Raw genomic sequence first — 21,814 nt, 5'->3', positions numbered from 1 at the left:
GTATTAGATGACAGCTCCAACCCCAGGTTTGGTGGATAAATAAAGTTATCTAAGCTCTTACGTTGTCTCCCATGAGCACATGTGTGACAACTGGTAGCATAGCTAGTAGACCATAAACTTGTTATTCCAGATAGATCATTTGCTTAGAAAGAAATTGTGCAGTTTCAATGTATTAATCTACCAAACACACTTTTTACAAGCGGTGGAAAAAAATGGAATTCCAAAGTTAATTAGTGTTTATCATAAGTCTCTTAAATCTGTATAGTTACATAGTAAACATGAGGGGTGTTCAATAATTTAGCTACCTGACTATGAAAATAAAATCTAATGGTCAAACTTCTCTTACTACTTTTCAGTGTAATTCATCTGGAGTTCAACACATTAGGTCCACTTTGCTTCCAGTGATTTAATACCTTTGGAATAGAAGGATTCATCTTGGTCCTGCAGCCAACTCTGTTAGTGCTTCCTTGAGGTCATTATCATGGGGAAATCATGGTACAAGTAGGAATGCCTTCAGGTTTCAAAACAGAAATAATCACTGGGGGTCAGGTCTGGGCTGTACGGTACATGGTTAAGCTCTATGAAGCTACATTTCCTGATAGCAACCTTCAGGTTTCGGGAGTTGTGGGACATTGTGTTGTCATGAAGCAGTAACACATCTGTTGACAGTTTCCCATGACGTTTCTTTTTGATGGCCTCATATAATGACTTCATTGTGGGAGAAACGTTTCTCCAATGATGGTTGACTTGAGTGGCATGAATTCACACAGCAGAACACCATTTGTTTCTCAGAAAACTGTCGCTATCACTGATTGCTGTACACAACGTTTCTTGGGAGTCAGGGTTCCCTTATGATGCCATTGCATAGACTCTTGTTTGATTTCAGGGTCATGGGGATGAACCCACGTTTCATGCCCAATAGCAATCTGTGAGAAAAAGTCAGTGGGATTTTCTCAAAGGTTAAGGGCCAAGTCCTCATGACTGACTTCCTGGTGACATGCTGTCTTCTTTGGTGTCCGCATTCAGGGAGCCCATCGTGAAGTGAACTTTGACATCATCAAATAAGTATGGATGAATGTGGAGATTGTGCCAGATGAAATGCCTAGTTCATGGAGTCTAATTTCTCTGTAGCCAAAACCTCCACCCTGGAGCTCCAAGTACTTAGAGTTGACTTAATGGACAGTTGGATAACCCTCCGAATACACTAATCTTAGCCATAGTGTAACTGGGTGGAGCTCTGAAAGTAGACTCTGTAGCTAGGCTCTTTTGGCACCTACTGGAGTCTTGGAGCACCAGGGTGGAGGCTCCAGGATGCAAAGATATATACAGTAACTTGGTCTTAAGTATGGAGTATGTCCTTAAAACCAACTGGATTGGTATATGACAGGTGTTCAGTTATTTATCTAAGTATCATGTATTTGTGCCACAGATCTAAACTTGTCACTGGAGATCAGGACCTGTCTTGACATTCCACACATGCAGTTTGAGGTGATTTCATGGTAAGCACTCAGTAAGACAGGATGGCAAAAACACATCTACCTGGGAGTCTGTGAAGACTGATAGCATTGTTCAGTCATTACATTTTTCACAAAAGAAGGGAAGAAGGCAAAGGAAATCCATGAGAGATTGAATGCTGTGCATGGTTATGATACACCCTTGTATTATAAGTTAAAGTTTTAGGCCAAGCAATTTAAATGGAGTCAGGACTCGACTGAAGATGCCAGCCTCACGCAGGTATCTTCACAGGAAATGTCCCACTGATTATGTTGGATCGTCTTGTTATGGTTAACATTATAGTTCATGGCCTCAATAATGACAACTGCGTATTAACTCAACACCTGCTACCTCGAGCTCCAGGGTGCTTGTTCCGGGCTGCTGAGATTGCACACGAAATAAGACGGCCCTTTTTAGTTGCGACATCGACACGTGACAGGGCACGTTACAGGAAGTGGGCTCTTTGCCGTCGTGACGCCACTTGACGCTGGTCTCCACCGAGGACGGGAGTTGCAGCTGTTTTTATCTTGTAAGCCTGGCGATCTTCCTACGAGATGTGGCTGGCGCTATGCACAGTTATCCCGACCTTATGCTCGGTGATTTACGGCTTTAATGAACAAGAGCTCCCCGCTGTTTCGGGACAGCAAAACGGTGACCGCTTCAAAATCGAGGGCCGTGCGGTGGTGCCGGGCATTCGCGCTCAGGACTGGATAAGCTCAGCTCGGGTGCTCGTCGAGGGAGAGGACCATGTCGGCTTTTTCAGGTAATTGCCTTCTAGCGTGTCTCTGCCCATTGGGAACGAACTCAACGTAATCCTTTGGTTAAACTCGAATCCTTTATATGAGCATTCACATTAGCAGCATTAGACAAGTTTGTCACAGCCTAACTGTAGAAAAACTCAAGCGCTGTTTCCGGTAGTTGCGCACTCTTTGTGTAGTTTGCATATTCGCTTGAGGGATTTTCATATGTTGTGTTCTCTTTATATGGTTTGCATTTTCATCCCCAGGGACTCGCATTCCCCGGCGACGTGCAGTTCACTGAATTGACAGCTTTTTATTGTGTCAGTGTGTTTATGCAGACAACTGTCATCGCGTCTAGTTTGCTCCTTGCAACACACAACAGTAAATGGATACACAAAGGGGTTGTTGGTAGAGTGTTTCATCTAAAATATGAGGGCTGCTCTAGCACTGGCTACTATTACACGTGTAAAGTTTTCTTCCTTGTTTGTGTCATTCTCATTCTTCATTCCATGAGGTTTGTTTATCTAATGCCAAAGGTGTCCCAATATCTCATCCAGGGACTTCTTTTTTTTTAATATTTTTATTTTATTAATTTTCATTGTAATCATTCCATACAAACAGATCAATTTATAACCCAACAAATTTGAAAACAAATCAAACCCCACCCCTGAGAAGGAGAGCTTAGCTAAAGGAAAATTTCTTTAAGCTTTTTAATAAGGCAACATTAGACAAAAGAAGGGGAGAAGTAAATATCTATATAAATAAGAGATGGAGAAGGGAGTTAAATGCAATAATAGTTAATTCTCTTATTCTAAAATAATATTGATTAAAATCTGCCAAGTTTTGAAAAAATTGTGTACAGATCCTCTAACTGAAAATTTGATTTTTTCCAATTTCAAATAATATAAAACATCGGTTTCCCACTGACTTATAAGAGGAGAATTAGGATTCTTCCAATTTAACAAAATAAGTCTGCGTGCCAAGAGTGTAGTGAATGCAATCACCGTTTGCTTGTCCTTCTCCAATTCCAGTCCATCTGGAAGAACACCAAACACAGCTGTTAGTGGGTTAGGAGGGATTGTGATACTAAGGCTGTCTGAGAGGCACTTAAAAATTTTTGTCCAAAATGATGTTAGTTTAGTGCAGGTCCAGAACATGTGGCCCAGTGAGACTGGAACTTGGTTGCAGCGCTCGCAGGTTGGATCCTGGCCTGGAAACATTTTGGACAGTTTTAAGCGAGACAGATGAGCTCGATATATAATTTTTAGTTGAATAATTCTATGCTTTGCGCATATAGAACTCGAGTGAATTCTCTGCTTTGCTACCTTCCACTCCTTTTCTGATATATTGATTAAGAGATCTTCTTCCCAATGTCCTCTTGGATCTTTGAAAGGTAGGGACTCTAATAAGATTTTATATATTGCGGAAATAGTGTTTGTTTCCTCGGAATTGAGCAGTATTTTTTCCAGCATTGTGGAGGGTGCAAGGTGGGGGAAATCGGGCAATTTCTGTTTAACAAAATTTCTAATTTGAAGATAGTAAAAGAAATGTGCAGCTGGGAATTTAAATTTTGAACGTAATTGTTCAAAAGATGTAAATATGTTGTCTATATAAAGATCTCTGAGCATTTTAATCCCAAAACTTTTCCAGGTATTAAAAACTGGATATACTTGCGAAGGTTGAAAGAGGTGGTTCCCTTGCAGAGGTGCCACTGATAAAAGATTTTCCATCTTAAAATGCTTTCTAATTTGGTTCCATATTCTGAGTGAGTAAAGCACAATTGGGTTAGTAGTATATTTGCGATAACTTTCATTTATTGGAGAGCAGAGCAGGGAATATAAAGAAGTACTACAGGATTTTACTTCTATTGTGGACCAAGCCTGTGTATGTTCATTTATTTGTGTCCAGGTTTTTATGGCTAGTATGTTTGCTGCCCAGTAATAAAACTGAAAATTAGGTAAAGCCATGCCACCTTCTGCCTGAGGTCTTTGTAGGGTCGCTCTTCGGATACGTGGGTGTTTTGAGTTCCAAATGAATGAGGTTATTATTGAATCTAACTGTTTAAAAAACGATTTATTGATATATATTGAAATGTTTTGAAATAAAAAGAGAAGTTTAGGAAGGATATTCATCTTAACAATGTTAATTCTTCCGGCTAGAGTGAGATGAAGGGCTGACCATCTATGCAAGTCTTGCTTAATTTTTTCTATACAGACGCCAAAATTTTGTTGATAAAGGGACTTCTTAAAGGCTGTTAAGGTCTCTGCTTGAACCACATGAATGTCTCAGTAGTTTGTTCAAGACTCCCACAACTCTAAGTAAAGAAGTGCTTCCTAGCTTTAGTCCTGAGTCCACTGCCCCTTAATGTCTATTGGTGTACTTGATTATGCCATTCATCACCCATAAGTTGATAAAACATCTGAATCTACTCTATCAGTGCCTTTGGGAATTCTGAAGATCTGTATTAGGTCCCCAGGCTGTCTCCTCCGCTCATGGCTAAACAGGTTTAATTCTTTTGAGTCTGTCAGAGTACAACATGTTCTTAAGTCATCTGTCAGAGTACAACATGTTCTTAAGTCAAATAATGCACTTTGTTTCTCTCCTCGGCCCAGCTGTAAGTGCTGCTATGTCTTTCTTGCAGTGTGGTGACCAGAATTGAAGATGTGGTCTAACTAGTGTGTTTTATTCACTGAGCATTATGTCCCTATATTTATATTAATCAGTTTTTACAGTATTAACATGTTACTTCCCTTTTTAATCACCATTGCACATAACTTGGTTGATAAAAATGTTGTGTTAACGTAAACCCCTAAATCTTTTTCAGAGGTTGCTTCCGGTAGGGCGGTGTCTCCAATCTTGTATTTATAATTGACATTATGACTTTGTACATTTCTGCGTTAAACTGCAGTGTTTTCAAAGCTTGGCCAAGTCTCTTTTTTAAAGGTTTTGTTGCATCCTCAATGCCTGCCGTTCTTTCAATATAAGTATAAGCTGCAAATTTCACAATTTACTAGCTATGCTGAAGTCAATGTCATCAGTATAAATCTGAAAAGTAACAGACTCCGGACAGACCCCTGAGGGACTCCACTGATGGACCTTGCTCCATTTGGAACATATCCAAGTAGATCATGTCATAAACTTTGCTTTTGTCAACTATTCAATTGTCTTTTCACAAAAAAATCGGATTGTTTTGGATGGATCTTCCTCTCATAAACCCATTATGGCTGTTACTTGTTATTTTCATAAAGATTATTTTTTCTCTGATGATAAATTGGGTGGATTGGATGGACATAAATTGTCGGCTTCTTCTAGCTGTTTGTTATGGGAGATTTTTCCAGGAGCATGGGTTCTACCTCGCTGTAAATACATTGATTTAAAATCATTTTCACTTTGAAATGATGCTTTATGATTCAGATACTATCAATATATATATATATTCCATTAGGGATGTGTGACAGAGGAGCATTGGAACAGGAAAAATCCATCAGTATTAAACTGTCTTACACTAACTGCTCAAACTAGCTTCCTAGTAAGATTTGGCAGAAAACAACCAGCAGCCAGTGAGGTTAAGAGTCACTGGGAATGGTCATTCTGGTTATTGACCCTTTGGTCTTTAAACAATGAATGTTGTAAATAAAACTGTTTGCCATAGTTTGTAGGGTGTAATTACAAGGCTAAATTCTCCTTTGCTGTTATAATTTTCTTTCCAGCTATTACACTGCCAAGTGACATCCTGTGTTAACCTTTTTTTCTTTCTTTTTCTTTCTCCTCAGGACTGATGGAAGTTTCACTGTGAATGATGTCCCCTTTGGTTCCTATGTATTAGAAATTGTGTCTCCAGCTTATAAATTTGAACCAGTTCGTGTGGATATCACATCAAAGGGCAAAATGAGGTACAGAATAATATAATTATATGGTCTATGATCTTGTATTGCTTAGCCACGGCACCACAGAGTAACAATGTGAATGAGGACTTTAACCTGCCTATTAAATATAATCTTTCGGCAAAGCCCTATCGTTCTTATATATGACCTAGAAACCTGGTCAAAAGCATCTTCCCTTCTGTTGATTGATATCTGCTCATTAAGTGTTACTGGTACAGGTAGCATTTGTAGACTCTGTCAGCATGTTTCAAGTTGTTCATTGAAATGATAGGAAAGGAATCTTATTAGAATTTCACATCATGAATTGAATGAAGTCATCTATAAAGTACAGTCTTCTTCGGTTTGTACAAAGATTACGGTTAATAAGCTGAAAATGTACATTGCACATATTTCCCATTTAAAACGGTCCAAAATAATTTATGACCAGACTCTACACTTGGAATTTTCTTAGATAAAGTACTTGTATCTAAAAATTACATGCAGTCCTTTAACAGAAGCTTTTAGAGTAACTCCATATGAATCACGTCCACTTTTTTGTGTAAACATATTTTTGTGCCAAAACCCAAGTTAAGTTTTATAAAGTAGACCCCCGGTGTGGAATTTGCCAGTCGTGGCGTCATGTCGGCACTCCTCTTGTTTCTGGGTGTGGAGTGATTTTAGAATTTCAGATTAGGGATACTTATCCTGTATTATAATTATTGTGGCATTTTCCACATGGGTGTACAGCTGCCACATATTCATGCACCTCTTCCAGTATTCTTTGGCTTTCAGACTTTACATTACTCGCATCAGGGATCCTTGGGTATACTGCAAATAGATTGTTTCGACTATTAACATTACCACTTGTCAGTTGTCATTACTAACTTCTCACTCATTGATTCTCACAGCTCCATTGTAACTTTTATTTGATACTTCTCATATCTTTATAAAACTAGACAAGTTTGATTTGAACAGAAGTTAGAGGGCTTGTTAATGGGCATGAAAAAAAAATTGGATAAATCGGATACCATTCAGAAGTGCCTTCCTTTTAATGAATGCTTATGGCTGAGTTTTAAGCAAGCTTAGTCTCCTGGGGCTAGGTGTGATTCTCAAAGAAGAATACTCATCTGGGGACAGTTCATTACAATTTTTTTAGTCAATAGTGGCAAAATCCACCGCTGAAAAGGCTTCACTCACAGGGTTTCTTCCTATAAACCCACCCCAAACTCCTCCAGTCTGAGTACAATAAATGACTAGGGTTTTTGTGAGATAGCAAAAGAAACTGAACAAAAGATTTGATGCTGAGAGAAAAAAATAGTTAAAATTATAGTTTCAATTCCGGAGCTCAGTAACAGAAGTTAACTGAAGTTTACGGATTAATTTGTATTTTGTAATAAGTGCTGGGACAGAAGAGACATGCACACACACACACACACACACACACACACACACACTGTAGCTACTTGGCTCCATGTATTTAAGCAGTACTTCTATCTACCACAATATCTTTCACTCATTTTGACTGTTATATCACTATATTGCATAACAACAGCAAATAGTCCTACTTGGGTGTTTTGAGTATTCACTCTCTTAACGGCAGTCTGTTTCACTTCTGTTTGATGGAGTGTGATGCACCATTTACTTCAAATACATGTTTTCATATACAAAACTGCCAGTTCTTTTTAAGCTTATATCGACTCTGCCACTATTGTCATAACTGAACAAAAAAGAGCACTCAACACATGTGACTACCTATCGTTCACTTTTACAATTAGTTCATTGATATCTTCAAATGGCAATATATCATCTGAGTTTACATAAAGGTTTTTCCCTTGCAACAGATTGTTTAATTTTATCATATGCATTGTGCTACTCGTACATGTGACATGTTTATTTGTTTAATAAGGCTAATTTCAGACAGCTCTTCGGCTGTATACCATTTATTATAATCAAAAGGTTGCGCTCTGTCAAACCAGGCTAACAAGAGCACCACAAACTCTTTGCAGTTCAAAAGTTCTGTATGGGATTGGTTTATAAATGTGACACTCAATAAGCTGTTTAATTGGTATCACCCACTTTTAAGCAAAATTCACTTGTGGTTATCTTATGACATGTTTTATACTTCTGGTTCTGTGAGACTAAATCATGCTGGAGTTAGTAATATTAACTCTTTCAGGGCTGATGTCGACTTTTGTCAAAATTCAGGGGTAGAGGACAGTAATTGGCTGTAAATTGTGACAAACCTCGCCCTCAGATTTCAGTTCGACTCTCTTTGCTAGAAGGAAAATTACATAGCTTTGTTCATTCAACCTCAATTCCCTACGCGTGCAAGAGCAGTGAAGAGCAAACAGCCTCTAAAATGGCATCGACATCTGGCGAGAGACCAAAGTGAATGTGCAAAGCAAAATACTCCATGGACGTTTTACATAATTTCATTGAATAGGACTCTTACTTGTCGGACTCCGAGTTTAATGCAAGTGATCTGGAGAAGGAGTTTCGAAAACGAAAGTGAGGTACCAGCATCATCTGATCGGTCTCCAGCTGACTGTGGTACTGATCACTTTCATGTAGCTGATGCGCCTACAGCAGCGTTCACCTGGGAGGACCACAACGTATTATGACAAGAGGTACAAACCATATTGCGTCACACTGCCACCGCCGCCCACCTGCTGTGTGAAGACAGCCAGGCAGCTGACCCACTGTGCATTCCTGCTGACCATCGAGGCGCCACTGCTGTCAGAGATGCCGAACATGCGCCAATAGCAGCCACAGCACATAACAATAGAAGTTTTATGTTGATTTATGTATGAAACCTTTGCTTAGTGTGCTTTTCAGAGAATTGATTTTTTTGGAAAAAATATTCAGCCCTCAAAGAGTTAAAAAATATCTTTAATATTAATTTATCTTTATTCATTTAAATTAGAGCCATTAATTAATAAATGCATCCTTGAGATACCAAATGAAGCAATGTTGTTTTTTGCCAAGCTTTTTAATGACATATTACTTAAGTATTCTGAAAAATTCTATTACAAAGCATCCATATTTGTTGGATACGTAAACAAAACTTGTGCTTTCATTGACAGTTTAGTCTAGTGAATAGTAATGAGTGAGAAGTGTCAATGTTTTGAGAGAGAAGTGAGAAAGATGAATAAGAAGGGCAGATGAGACATGGAGCAGTAATTTTTCTGTATGTTTTTCCGAGTGCATCTTTATAGCTATTCTTTTGAATATGGCAAACTTTCTTGAACACCGCTCTTCTTTAGGAAATTCCATATTGTTCTGATATAATGTAGTATACTGTAAATATAAAGAAATATGAATATATACGAAGAAATGCAGTTCCTAAATGAACACCCTCTAGCAATATCTAATAAAGAAGCCCCAATGTGTTGATTTTATTAGCCGTTGTGTGTCAGTGTATTGAATGATCAGAAGAAAAAGGGTTTGATTCAATGTGTTATGTTTCCATCTATCCATCTTCAAACCCACTTATCTTGAGCAGGAGGCAAATCCATCCACGCAGGTGGCGCAGTGGTAGTGTTGCTGCCTCACAGTAAGTAGATCATGGGTTCATGTTCCGGGTCCTCCCTGCATGGAGAGCGCTTTGAGTAGTGAGAAAAGCGCTATATGAATGTAAAGAATATTATTATTATTATTATTATTATAAAGCATTGTGTGCAAGGCAGTATTAGTCCCTGGATAGGGCACAAGGCTAATTGTTTCAATTTGATAATTCTTTTTTTTTGTTCTCATCAAGTCAGTGAGATTATCTATTTAAACAAACAAATAAATGAATTATTCATTTTATTTTGCTGGTCCAAATCAAACACGAGTTAAATCCTGGTAATCTGCAATTTTTTTGATATGTCTCCACTGAAATTGTTTTCTTATAGGGCAAGAATGGTCAATTACATTAAGACATCAGAGGTGATTCGCTTACCTTACCCTCTTCAGCTGAGGTCCTCTGGCTCTCCTTCTTATTTTTTGAAAAGAGAAACTTGGGGTTGGACAGACTTTCTGATGAATCCTATGGTAAGTCATTTTAAAGTCCTCCTAATGCTGCAATACATTGTCCTAAATGTTTGTGTTTAAATTTTTTTATTACCTGTCTCATTTTTGCATTTGAAATTTTTCTTAAAAACAACTTCTTTGAATCCCTGAGATAATAACTGGCTTGGGTGGAATGTGCTTTTTATCTTGACAATAATCTGTAATCTAAAATGTAGCCTAGTTTTAAGTGTGTGCATATTTTGGGCCAGTAGCTTTATCATTACATCAATGAAAACGCTTTTAAACAAATGAATACACAGCTTCTTGGATCTCAACACCGCCACCAGCATATTGAAAAGAGAGACACTCCTAGAATTTGGTTGTCTATTTGCATCTCAACTGTAAGAACTTTTCTGGTCAACATTTGCATTTTAGAGCTAGTTGTAGCTCTCCTCCTCCTGATCTTATAGTTATGAAAGTAACCCTAGACCCTAAGCTGCTTCTGTGTAATAATCGTATATGATTTCATAACATTTACTGCATCTTTTAGTGATATCCCAACCCATAATTGTTTCTATTTCTTGGACTGTTAATAATTTGCATTTTCTTCCAAAATAGCTTGAGGGGAATTAAAATGTGCTAAGGTTATATTAATTTGCCAGCATTTGTTACTCTAAAGAGATGGGGTAAGAGCATTGTCTTACACTGTAGTTTTTTTTAAAGATAAGTTAAGAAGCAAACAAAGTCAAAAAGAAAAAGTGAAATCTGTACTTTTTTTACATTTATAACTTCCAGGTAATATATTGATATATTGTTTAATTTGCTCTTCAAAACATTAACAGTAATAAGGCAGATTTGGAGAGCTATATTAATTAATGAATACAATTTGTAGAGGCACTAGATTTATTATGAAAAAAAGATTTGTTGTTATGATGCTGTATCGGATTTGTGCAGAGCAATAAGTAGGTTTTAGTGCATGCAGTAGAAAGGATTTGTAGTAGTAAAAGAGTCCCTGGAGCTTTTGTACCAAAAAGCGTTTACCTTGCTTTAAATTTTGTGATAATGGGAGGAACTCACTGTTACAAATTGCAGTTTTTAAAAATCTGAAATCTAAAAATTTGATTGCTCCCTTTGTCACTTCTGTGGATTATTTGCAGTCTTTGCACACACAGAACCTTTTTATTTGGTTTTGATTGTATGAAAATAAAACCAACATATACATCCAGTCAAGATATGTTGTTCTTGCAATGAATAGTATGTAACATGCATTATTCTTTCTTTTTAATTTTCTTCCTTTTAGTTTTTCTGGTGTGTTTCAGATCATGGTGTATTTGTGTATATACTGTATATTTATCTCTCTTTCTCTCTCTCTCTCTCTCTCTCTCTGTTTATGTATGTATGTATTTATTTATGTATTTATTTATTTAAAGAATTGCTATAAAAAGCCAAATTTCCCTGGGGGATAAATAAAGATCTAGCATATGTGTCTTAATTTATCTAATCATATCTATCTATCATTATGTTTTTGAATGCACTCAAGATGCTTTAAACTTGAAATTTATGAAGGCCTTTGGAAATGGTGTCTGTAAAGTTTTTCCCTGCAAACAAATGTATTGAAGACTGGAATTCCACCAGTGAAGGCACCCGTGTTCTGTTTTGTAGCTTATTTCTTACTTAATGGCAAACTAGTCTTAATAACATATTTAATTACAGATTCATTAAGAAGTTTAAAAAATTAACATGTAATATGTTTGTTTTGGATTCAGCCAATTACTGAATATTTTAGCTAGCTGAATTTAGAGTCAAAAATCAAATTGACAGCTATAGGTTGAGCTGTTATATAAATGCTGTGGAATTCATCCAAGCTTTACAGAATGACTGACTATACTTTAATTACCCTGTCTCATATGACATATTTTAAGCTGCAAATGTTAAGAGTTTAAATTGCATTTCTTTTCAATTTATTTTGTAGCGTCCCTTTTTTATATTGCATATCCCAAAAGCAAAAAAAATGTCATCTGAGGGAACATTTTGGAATATTAGTTGTGTTTCTGAATTTGTATACAATATTGTCCTTACTAAGATATTAACCCAAGGCATTGTTACACAAGATAATATAGGAATAACCGTATTCAAGAGTTTGCATGAAGATGTGATTATTATCCTGTTTTACTTGTGTTCAATATATTTTGAATATTCTACCTTTCTATTTTAGGTTATGATGATGGTGCTACCCCTGTTGATAATTGTATTACTTCCAAAAGTAGTAAACACCAATGATCCTGAAATGAGACGGGTAAGTTTCCCTTCTGTCTGAAGACTTTCACTCTGTAATGTAATTGTACAATTTGCAAAAAGATTTGTGTGCTCCACAACAGAGGAGTTCATTGACTTTAATCAGGCTTTAGTTTTTAGCATGCATAATGAACATTAAAGAAACCGCTCTCTGTTGGAAAAATGTGAGAATATTAAATTATTTTACAGGCTTTGTGTTTTAATCTGTATAAAAGTCCTCAAAATTTCTGCGAAATCTGTAGCCATGTTTTAAGATAGAAAGTTCACAATGAAGTTTTTGAACATTTATATGAAGTTAGTCTGAGCTTCAGACTCTTTGAAATTCATTAGGTTCCTGGAATTTGGGAACTGTTTAGGTGTGTTGTTCCTTAAATGCTAAGGATACACATTCACCTGGGAATGGGCTTTTAAACTGAAGACCAATGAAGGGGGAGAGGTGGGTCTTCAATTCAAAAGCTCATGTAAATACATATCCTCAACATAAATTGCTTTATTTGTCTGGAAGTATTTATTTAACAGTAGTTTAGCAAAAATGTGTTTTGCATGTCATTAGTGTACAACCAGATGACTTGACACATGACATAAGTAACATGAGATTCTTTTTGATGGGCTATTGATATTTTTTGATGTGGTCCAGTGTTGGTCTACATATACACCCATTCTATTAGAAAGCTTGTCCATTTTTCTTGGCAATTTTACAAACACCATAGGCCAAGTAACATAAACATATAATTTTTGGTTAAAGGTTTCTTTTAAACTTCCCTTATTTGTGACTGTTTAAGCTTGATGTACATCAGTCTGATATAGATTATTAATTTTTAAAACATCTTTTTTGTATATTAAAGGCTTTCATTTTTATGTATTAATGCAGTGTTTTTAGTCACTAGTCCACTGTGAACCACTTAAACTCAAGAAAATTAAAATTTTACCCAGTAAGGAAACTTAGAACATTGTAGCTTTTCAATTGTAACAATATCATGAATGGAGTATTGCATAACTCTAATAGAATCAGTTTTTATAGTTTTATGTTCACCGCTAGTTTTGTATTGTATGCAGCCACTAAAATTTCACTTTGTTTTTAATAAGCCTTTAGTTTAATGTTTTGGTGGGTAGTGTGGGTTAGTGGTTAAGAGGACTGACTGTAAATAACAAGGTGGTTGAGTAAGTAAGACACTTCAAGTGATAAACAGTGAAATCTCAAGTTGCTAAACTGTGGTTGTAAAGAAAGACAGTTAACAATTTTGACTCCAGTTACATATCCTGATTTAATATTTAGGCAATAAATAAAAGGGAAAGAATTGTGAAGCAATTATTGTAAACTGTATTTGTTTAAATTATTTTGGGAAGCTAAATAAAATAATGTTACAGCCTACTTTTTAGGCTGAGCTCTTCATAATTATTTTAAGTGGGAATTTCTAGCTTTGTCATTCCTGGAGTTTATAGTTCTATATTTCACCTGTAAACTGATAATGCAATAATTAAAATTTGTAAAAGTTAAATTTATTCTGCCAACTTAATCTGACGGATATAATTGGGATTTAAGTATATTCCTAACAATTTTTATTGCCATGTATTGCTACATTTGCATGTGTGTTCCTTTTTAAAAATAAATAAATAAAATCTTATCAATATCAATGACACTGCAGTCAGCATTAAATTAATTCCAGACTAGGGTTTTGAAATAAATATTACATTATGAAGTTTTATATGTAGAAAAGCTAAATCTAAACACCTATTCGGTGGTAAAATGTATCCCATACATAAGCAGCTTGATTTAGTGTTATATTTATCCTTAGTGTTGTATTTATCCCTGAAAAAATTTGCCAAATCAACAAGGAAGAAATTTATTTGTAATATGTATATACCAGAATGTCAATCAAAGTTGGAAAGGTATGTCTAGTGTCCACTGCCCTGCTTATACAGATTTAATGCATTTCCTTCATGTGACATGCTTTGAAATTCATCTCTGATGTTGTACTGTAATTGGGAGAATAGAAGAGTGTTTGTTTTTTTTGCACTTTTTAAATACTTTTTCTGTTTATTGCCTGATCCGTACAATTAATCCTGCTCTTTGTGTTATTGTAAGGCTGCCACAATGTGAGGCTTCATTTTCTCTACAGTTTCCCTTGACCTGAACATTGAATGTTGCTGCATTGTTAACAGTGTTTAGGGGTCTAATAACTTTCTTGTCTTTCCACTTAATTGTAATCCTTTTTCCATACACCTACTTGTACCACGGTCAACCTTCATGTGACGGAAGTCACCAGACATATCACGGCAGCTCAGTTGTACAGCGCTATATGCATCAGTTTTGCTATCTGTGTCAATGTCTGATGACTAATTCACATTGTCGTCACTATCATTTGTTTCAACTAATTGTTCAGTTTTAGTTTAGTTAATGAATATTGCTAAGTTACCCTAGAGTGGAAAAATGCACAGAATTATTCATTATTTTTTTGTAGCATAATACTACTAGGGGGCTCCGCCCCCTGCTCGCTTCGCTCGCCAACCCCTGGTGTTGGGAAATTACAAAGAGCGTGATGTATGAATGACATATAGCATAGTGTGAAGGTGTAGATGACGCAGATAGGAAGCAAACAACAAAGTGTTTGGCACAGTGTAAAGGTTTATTGGAAAATTTCTTTGTAAACAACATTAGTAGTAAAGATGGTGTCTTGTCCTTGACGTGAAAGTCGAACTTGTGAGAAGGCCACATAAAGTTGTCCATGTCCAAAAACGGGCTCAGATAGGTAGATGCCAACCTTGCCCATGGTTTGTCCTTGTGATTTGTTGATAGTCATGGTAAAGGCAGGTTTAATGGGGAATTGTTTCCGTTTAAGTGTAAAAAGTAATTCCAGGTCAGAACTTGTAAGGTCAATTCTAGGAATTAGAACAGTATTGTTAGCATGTGATCCTGTAAGAACTGTTGCTTGAATAACATTGTGTGTCATGGTATAGACGACTAAACGTGTACCATTGCATAAACCCTGTTTAGTGTTAAGGTTTCTTAATAGCATGATTATTGTTCCGTTTTTAAGGCTAAGACTGTGTTGTGGTAATCCGGCTGGGTTAATAGTGTTCAAATATTCTAAGGGGAAATTAAGATGGTCATTGTCGTCATCAGAGTCAACTTTGTCAGAGCTTAGAAAGCGGTGTGCCTCTCCAGGAAGTAATGAAATGACCTGGTTATTAATGTGATCAACATTAATATTTTTTGGACATAATATAGCTCGTTGTGTTAAAAGGGGTATTTGGTCTAATGAGACCGCTGGTCCAAATATCTCCGTAAGTAAGTCGTCGCAGATAAAGGGTTGAGGAATTGTAATAATATCTGGGTGAAGTACATCTGTATTGGTGAGTGTACCATCTCCCAGTTGTAATAACCAATTGTTATATTCGGGATTTGGACATCGCATGTTTTGTACCAACTGTATCTTTTGAAAGCAATGGCAATTGTCTGTGTAACATTTTTTGTTCCGCGGTTTTAGAAGCGCGTTGTAGGCGCAGACGTTTATTTTTTTTTTTTGATGCGGGTTTGTGTTTGTGGTCCCGTTACTCGAGCCGTCTCGTTCTGTACCCGTGATTGTGAATTCATGACTTGTTTGATCTTTATTGTTAGGAATATGGATAAGTAATAAGGAGGATTGCACTCACTGTTAATATGCAGACTGTTCGTTTCTTCGTGTTAGCACCAATCAGGTCTCGCGCCTGTATATGTATTGTAGTCTGGTCTCTTGTTGTTTATGTATGACGTCGTCTGCGTATTTTAAGGTGGACTGAACAATAGCTGAGCGCATGGCATGTGGAGCAATAGCTAAGCACTGTGTAAAATCTCCTCGTAATAAAAGTAGGTTTCCTCCAAATGGAATATTATTATTCATCAACGTTTTGTAGAAGTTTATCAATGGTGTTCAGTAAGTGAGTGGATGCCATTGTACATTCATCTATAATTAATAGTGTGGCAAGACAGATGTCACGTGCATTGTTACTGTTCATTTTCATAGTGGATACCGATGTTTCTGTGATTGGGACCGGTATTTTGAATAAGGAGTGACATGTGTTTTTGGAGTCGAGACATTTTTTTCTTCCGCGGTTTCAGAAGCGCGTTGTAGGTGCCGACGTGTATTTTTTTTTTTCATGTGGGTTCGTGTTTGTGGTCCCGTTACTCGAGCCGTATCCTTCTGTAGATATGCAGGATATGAATGTAAAGGAGGCAGTGTAATTTGACCCTTTTGACAACAACGTGTAAATTCATTACTTGTATTGACAGTTGTTTGTTCAGGGAAGTTAAGTGAATGACAATGATTGCAAATGACATTCATTAATCCCAATGAATTTTCATGAATAGTGGACTTATTATTGAACGCGTTGTCAGCTAACTGGCGCAATCGTTTAGCAGGTGTCTGTCGTTGATGTCCTTGATGTGTATCTTTTGCTTGTGCTGTTTGAGAGGCGCGTCGTTGTATGTGCAGTATTCGGGACTTGCTACTCTGGAGCTGTAATCGATTTGCCTGTGCTGTGTGAGAAGCCCGTTGCAGTTTACGGCGTTCATTGTTTGTATTGAGCCTTGCTCGTTTTTGTATATTTAATATGGAGCCTTTTCTGTGGTTGAACGGTTAATAGTGCATCAGAGTAATGAGATCGATCTATGCTGCATAATTTGAACGTGTTCAGATGACGTATGTTTAATACGGACGGTTCGTTCAGTAATGGGGCTTTGTGTCTCATTTCTTATTTATGTTAGTGTGGTCGTGGGTCTGAATCCTCCTTTTTGTGTATGTTTCGTGTGCTATGTCCGTAGTCTGTCCCGTTTCGTGTGCAATGGGTTTGTGTGGCGCTCGCGTCTGACTTCTTTTTTTTGTGTGCAAGGGGCGCGTTGCCTCACTTTTTTTATCTCTGTTAGTGGAGAGGGTGTTTGTGTGTCGTGGGCCTGAATCCTCTTCTTTGTGTGTCATGGGCTTTGTGCGGCGCTGTGTGCGGCGCCGGCGTCTGACTCCTTTTTTCTGTACAGCGCCGGCGTCTGACTCCTTTTTTCTGTGTGCTATGGGCGCGGCGCCTCATTTCTTATTTTACGTTGCTTTTCATCCGGTTTCCGTTGCTTGGAGGTGGGGGGGGGGGTTTGTGGGGGCGCCTGCGCAGTACATCTTTTGCGTCCACGGCCCATGGCCGGATGTCCCTGCGTCCATCCGGATTACCATTCTCGTTTAGTAATATGGATTTTATCCACTGTCATTAGCATTATTCAGGCTTAACACTGTACATTGGATTATAAGAACTATATCCTGAGAGACATTCTAGGTTAGCTGTATTCACATAGTAGAGAAAAGCCAAGCAAAATGACACATTTTATTGGATAACTAAAAAGATTACAATATGCTAGCTTTTGAGGCAACTCCGGCCGCTTCTTCAGGCAAGATGTAACATCTTGCCTGAAGAAGGGGTCTGAGTTGCCTCAAAAGCTTGCATATTGTAATCTTTTTAGCTAGCCAATAAAAGGTGTCATTTTGCTTGGCTTTTCTCTGTATTCACCATAGAATTCTGAGCCCAAGCAAGTCTTAGGATTAACGCTAAGGAGGTTAACTGCAAAAAGGGCTATTTCTAGATTTGCAGTCATTATCTTTCATACCTACAGGTTTTTTTACAGTTATTGTTTTGGAGTGCATCACAGTAGTTGAGAAGTTGAATTATTTCGGTGAGACAGTATGGTTAGCTACATTTGTTTGGAACACTCTGCTGCTTTTCTGTCATTTTTTTCAGGCATTTAAGAACTTGCATTTCCTAGATGGCAACAGTAATGTAAGCTTTGTATTTTCACGTTGTGAGTATTGGTCATTGATTGAGCTCTAATTCAGACAGCTGCTTGAGTTTGTTTGAAGACTTCCAGATAAATGGGTTGTATAAATTGTATAATTGTATAAATTCATAATTAAGATTTTATTATTTTAACTGTCTCCAATGATAATGTCTAAAAAAAAAAAAAAAAAAGTTGAGCAAACATTTTTTGAGAGATGTTTTATTGGACGGTCTTCAAATAAATGCACTTTGAAAGGCGTTAAAGGGTCAAACTGAAAACTGCATAGAATCAAAATCCATTATACCTGTGCCCTAATTTACAGAGGTTCCACATTATCTTAGTGTAATACACTACTTTTCTCCTGATTCATTAAAGCTTTGCCATGAATACTGCAGAACATTGCAGCCATAGAAGCAAGGAACAATAAATTCACTAAGGTTTGAAAAAGTGACTTAAAAGTGATGCTGTACCAAATAAATTGCCATTATCTTTTATATTGTCCTTCAAACTGTTTCTGTTTGTCTTTTACTTGTTTAATTGCCTTCTCAGGAGTATTCTTCTCCTCCCTTTATCTTATCTCATTTTGTCTAGTTGTGACTTGTGGTATAATCTTGTAATGGATTGTTTATTTTGGATTTAACAATCTACTTTTTGTGTACATGGCTATCACCTTGGCATTTGATGTCAACAATCTTTTTTTATGTACTTTTTAAAGTTAGTGGAAGGGTCTATAAATATACTCTAATGAGTTACTTCAAATTAGCCTGTAAGCTTTTAGGTCCTCAAAGTCTGACTGGTGTGCCATAGTTGAAATTGTGACCAGGATATTCCTTTTTTGTTTACAAAATAGAAGACATGGGTGAAGGTATGTAGATGTGCCAATGGGTTAGCTTGTGACAAAGTTTTTAATCGTGAAAGAGTAATATTTTAAGTTCACATCTAGGACACAAATCATGTTTCTAATACTATGGTTGCACATTTTTAAACTGCTAAAGACTTGCAGCAAGTACCTAAGTAGCTCTTTATTTCAGCTGCTGTGTCCTGCAGTGTTTCATTTTTTTTCTTTCTTTTAAAGGAAATGGAGCAATCCATGAACATGTTGAATCCCAATCATGAGCTACCTGATGTTTCAGAATTTATGACCAAACTTTTTTCCTCCAAGTCTTCTGGAAAGTCTGGCAGTAGCAGTAAAACAGGCAAAAGTGGGCCAATGAAGAGAAGGTAGTGTGCGCTCTGTAAGAAGACATGAATTGATGCCTTTTGCTTGCTGCCCGACTCATTTTTTTTTTTTTTTTCCTCCTCATATCCCAACAGTGAATGAAATATTTATTTGAAAGTAATGTTTTGACATGTTATAATATGTTACTGCTCGTACTCATGAGAAACCATGAGTGAATATTCATAATAAACCTTTAGAGTCACAAACTTCATTGGAGAGATGCTTTTTAACTACGGAATCCCAATTGTTTCAAAAGGTAATTACATAAATAGTATAAAACAATTGTGTTTGATTGCATTTAACTATTGAAAATAACTCTTCATGGTTTACCTCACTAGTAAGTGTGTGAAGCAACTATTACAGATTTATATATTTCTAACAGTGCTTTTTTGAGTTGTTTTTGAAAAGGATTTAATTGAATATTATTTCAATAGCTTTTAATTACACCCACTTAATTGCAGATAATGAAAATGGACACACTGTGTTGATCAACATTACGTGCTCAGAAAATGTAAAGTGAGATGCTTGTAATTTTAAATAACTATTTATATAGATGTATTTAAAAATGATTGATGACAATAAAATGTAACTGACTTTTTTGTGTGTGTACTTTTCATGCAATGACTTCTTGCGGGAATGAAAGGGTCTGTGTGATAGTGAAAATCTAACTGCAGTATTTGAGATATCAGTGATTGGATCAAATACAAATATTCAGAAAGCAAAGATGTTGGCTTTACATGTTTATCCAGCTCAAACGTTAAACTATGCTTTTCAAATGTAAGTGCGATGATGTTTTACTTTGTTATAGTATTTAGGTATCATTTTCGTACATGGAGTTTCGACAAAAATAATATCCAGACAATTTTTTTTTTTTTGAAGTGGAGCCATCCTTATGCGTTATTGTAAAGTTTTGAAACTTACTCCCTTTACACCTTGTCATTTTATTATGGCACAATCCCATGAACGTACCTTCTGGCATTAGGAACTCGAGTGAGTCGACTGACTTGACCAATTCACTGATACTGTTAGTAAGGTAAAGACTGAGCCAACAATTGTAGGGTTTATGCTTTTGGCACTATCAAGTGTGGCAGTGTAGTTAATGTGTGAAATGATCATTCTGACCCAGGACTGTGTAGCTAAATTACTGGAGTGCCATAATGGCTTCAGGTTTTATTGTGAACAATTTATAAATCACTGCTCTTAATTGAGGATTATCTTTTGCCCACATTTACTTAATTATTTTTGTTTTTTTATTACCATCTGGCAGTTAACAACTGTGAATAAAAAGAACAACCGCTTACCAGAAATGCTTTCTCAATAAGTGTGAAAAAAGGTCAGAAAAGAATAGGACTGAAGTGCCGATATGGTAGTGCTCAAACTATTTTAACAATTTATCAGAAAAGGAAGATCAAAAACTTTAATGTCTGATTTGGGAAAAATGACAAATATATTAACAGCAAGCATTTGCTAATTACTGTGTTTCCCCGAAAATAAGCCCTAGCATGATTTTCAGGCTACTCTGTAATATAAGCCCTACCCTAAAAATAAGCCCAAACCAAGATCGTCAGGTGAAAAGTAAGGTGCCTAAGGCCAGGTTTACACTTCACGTGATGTGACACGCGTGCACGAAACATCCATTAAATTCCGAGGACACATTGCCACAATATCTCTGAAAAGGATGTTTAATGATTACATCTATCAATTCGGGGATGCGCTCATTCCAGCAAGCATCGGGTGCAAGACAAACAAAATCTCTGGCCGAGCATCAGCTCATCGCAAGGTGAACACAAGCACACACATACACTGGCGTCATTGTAGCTTCACCATATCCCCAAACCTTCATGTCTTTGGATGAAAAACTGAGCTCACTTTGGAAACCCACCAGGAATAAATACATGCAAACTCCAGGCAGGGAACACAAGGGACGTGACTTCCCGAGAGATGGCAACGCTACTTCTCTGCCACCATGCCACCCCATATGTGTAACTATTAGCAGTATTCAATATTTAAACAAAGTTAACAATTTATCTGTAAAATGTAACATACATATTTTAATGCATTTCATCATGAATGTGATATCAAGTATAAATCTAAGAATTCTAAATGCAGAGAGCTGGAATATTATAAATTTAATGTGTTCTGTGTGGTGATGCTGCTTGCTGCTGCTGTCTGGTCAGGAGGAAGCCCCAGAAGTGCGTAGCGATTTAACAACTGGGTCGGTTTTAAGATGATGTTTACGACGGTCTGCTTTAATGATAAAGTAAACTATGGGATTAAAGAGGACATTGAGTTTAAAGCTGAAATTTCCACATTAATCACAAAATAGACATTTTCATTATGTCCTTATTGTGTTTTTTCTCTGTGGCTCAAATATGTCGCTGTACATTCTGATGGTATTGTAAACGTACAAAAAGAAAAA

At 36.8% G+C, this 21,814-nt stretch overlaps 1 protein-coding gene across 1 annotated transcript; it reads left to right on the top strand.

Annotated features, from left to right (window-relative positions):
• Positions 1-1,942: 1,942 nt before the first annotated feature.
• On the top strand, positions 1,943-19,994 carry emc7b (ER membrane protein complex subunit 7b). Its single transcript, XM_028821823.2, has 5 exons — positions 1,943-2,257; positions 6,008-6,127; positions 9,991-10,129; positions 12,303-12,383; positions 19,252-19,994. The coding sequence occupies exons 1-5, from the start codon at positions 2,049-2,051 to the stop codon at positions 19,399-19,401; spliced, it is 699 nt and encodes a 232-aa protein (XP_028677656.1). The 5' UTR covers positions 1,943-2,048; the 3' UTR covers positions 19,402-19,994.
• The last annotated feature ends 1,820 nt before the right edge of the window (positions 19,995-21,814 follow it).

Source organism: Erpetoichthys calabaricus, chromosome 16, assembly GCF_900747795.2.
Source record: "Erpetoichthys calabaricus chromosome 16, fErpCal1.3, whole genome shotgun sequence".
Classification (NCBI taxonomy): Eukaryota; Metazoa; Chordata; class Cladistia; order Polypteriformes; family Polypteridae; genus Erpetoichthys; species Erpetoichthys calabaricus.
Note: the sequence above shows the minus strand (reverse complement) of the source record. Positions and strands in the feature narration are given on the sequence as shown.

Excerpts from the sequence above, each read along its gene's own strand:
- emc7b (XM_028821823.2), top strand. The coding sequence starts at position 2,049 with ATGTGGCTGGCGCTATGCACAGTTATCCCGACCTTATGCTCGGTGATT. Across the intron at positions 6,128-9,990 it reads ACATCAAAGGGCAAAATGAG|GGCAAGAATGGTCAATTACA; the intron begins GTACAGAATAAT and ends GTTTTCTTATAG. Across the intron at positions 12,384-19,251 it reads ATGATCCTGAAATGAGACGG|GAAATGGAGCAATCCATGAA; the intron begins GTAAGTTTCCCT and ends TTTCTTTTAAAG.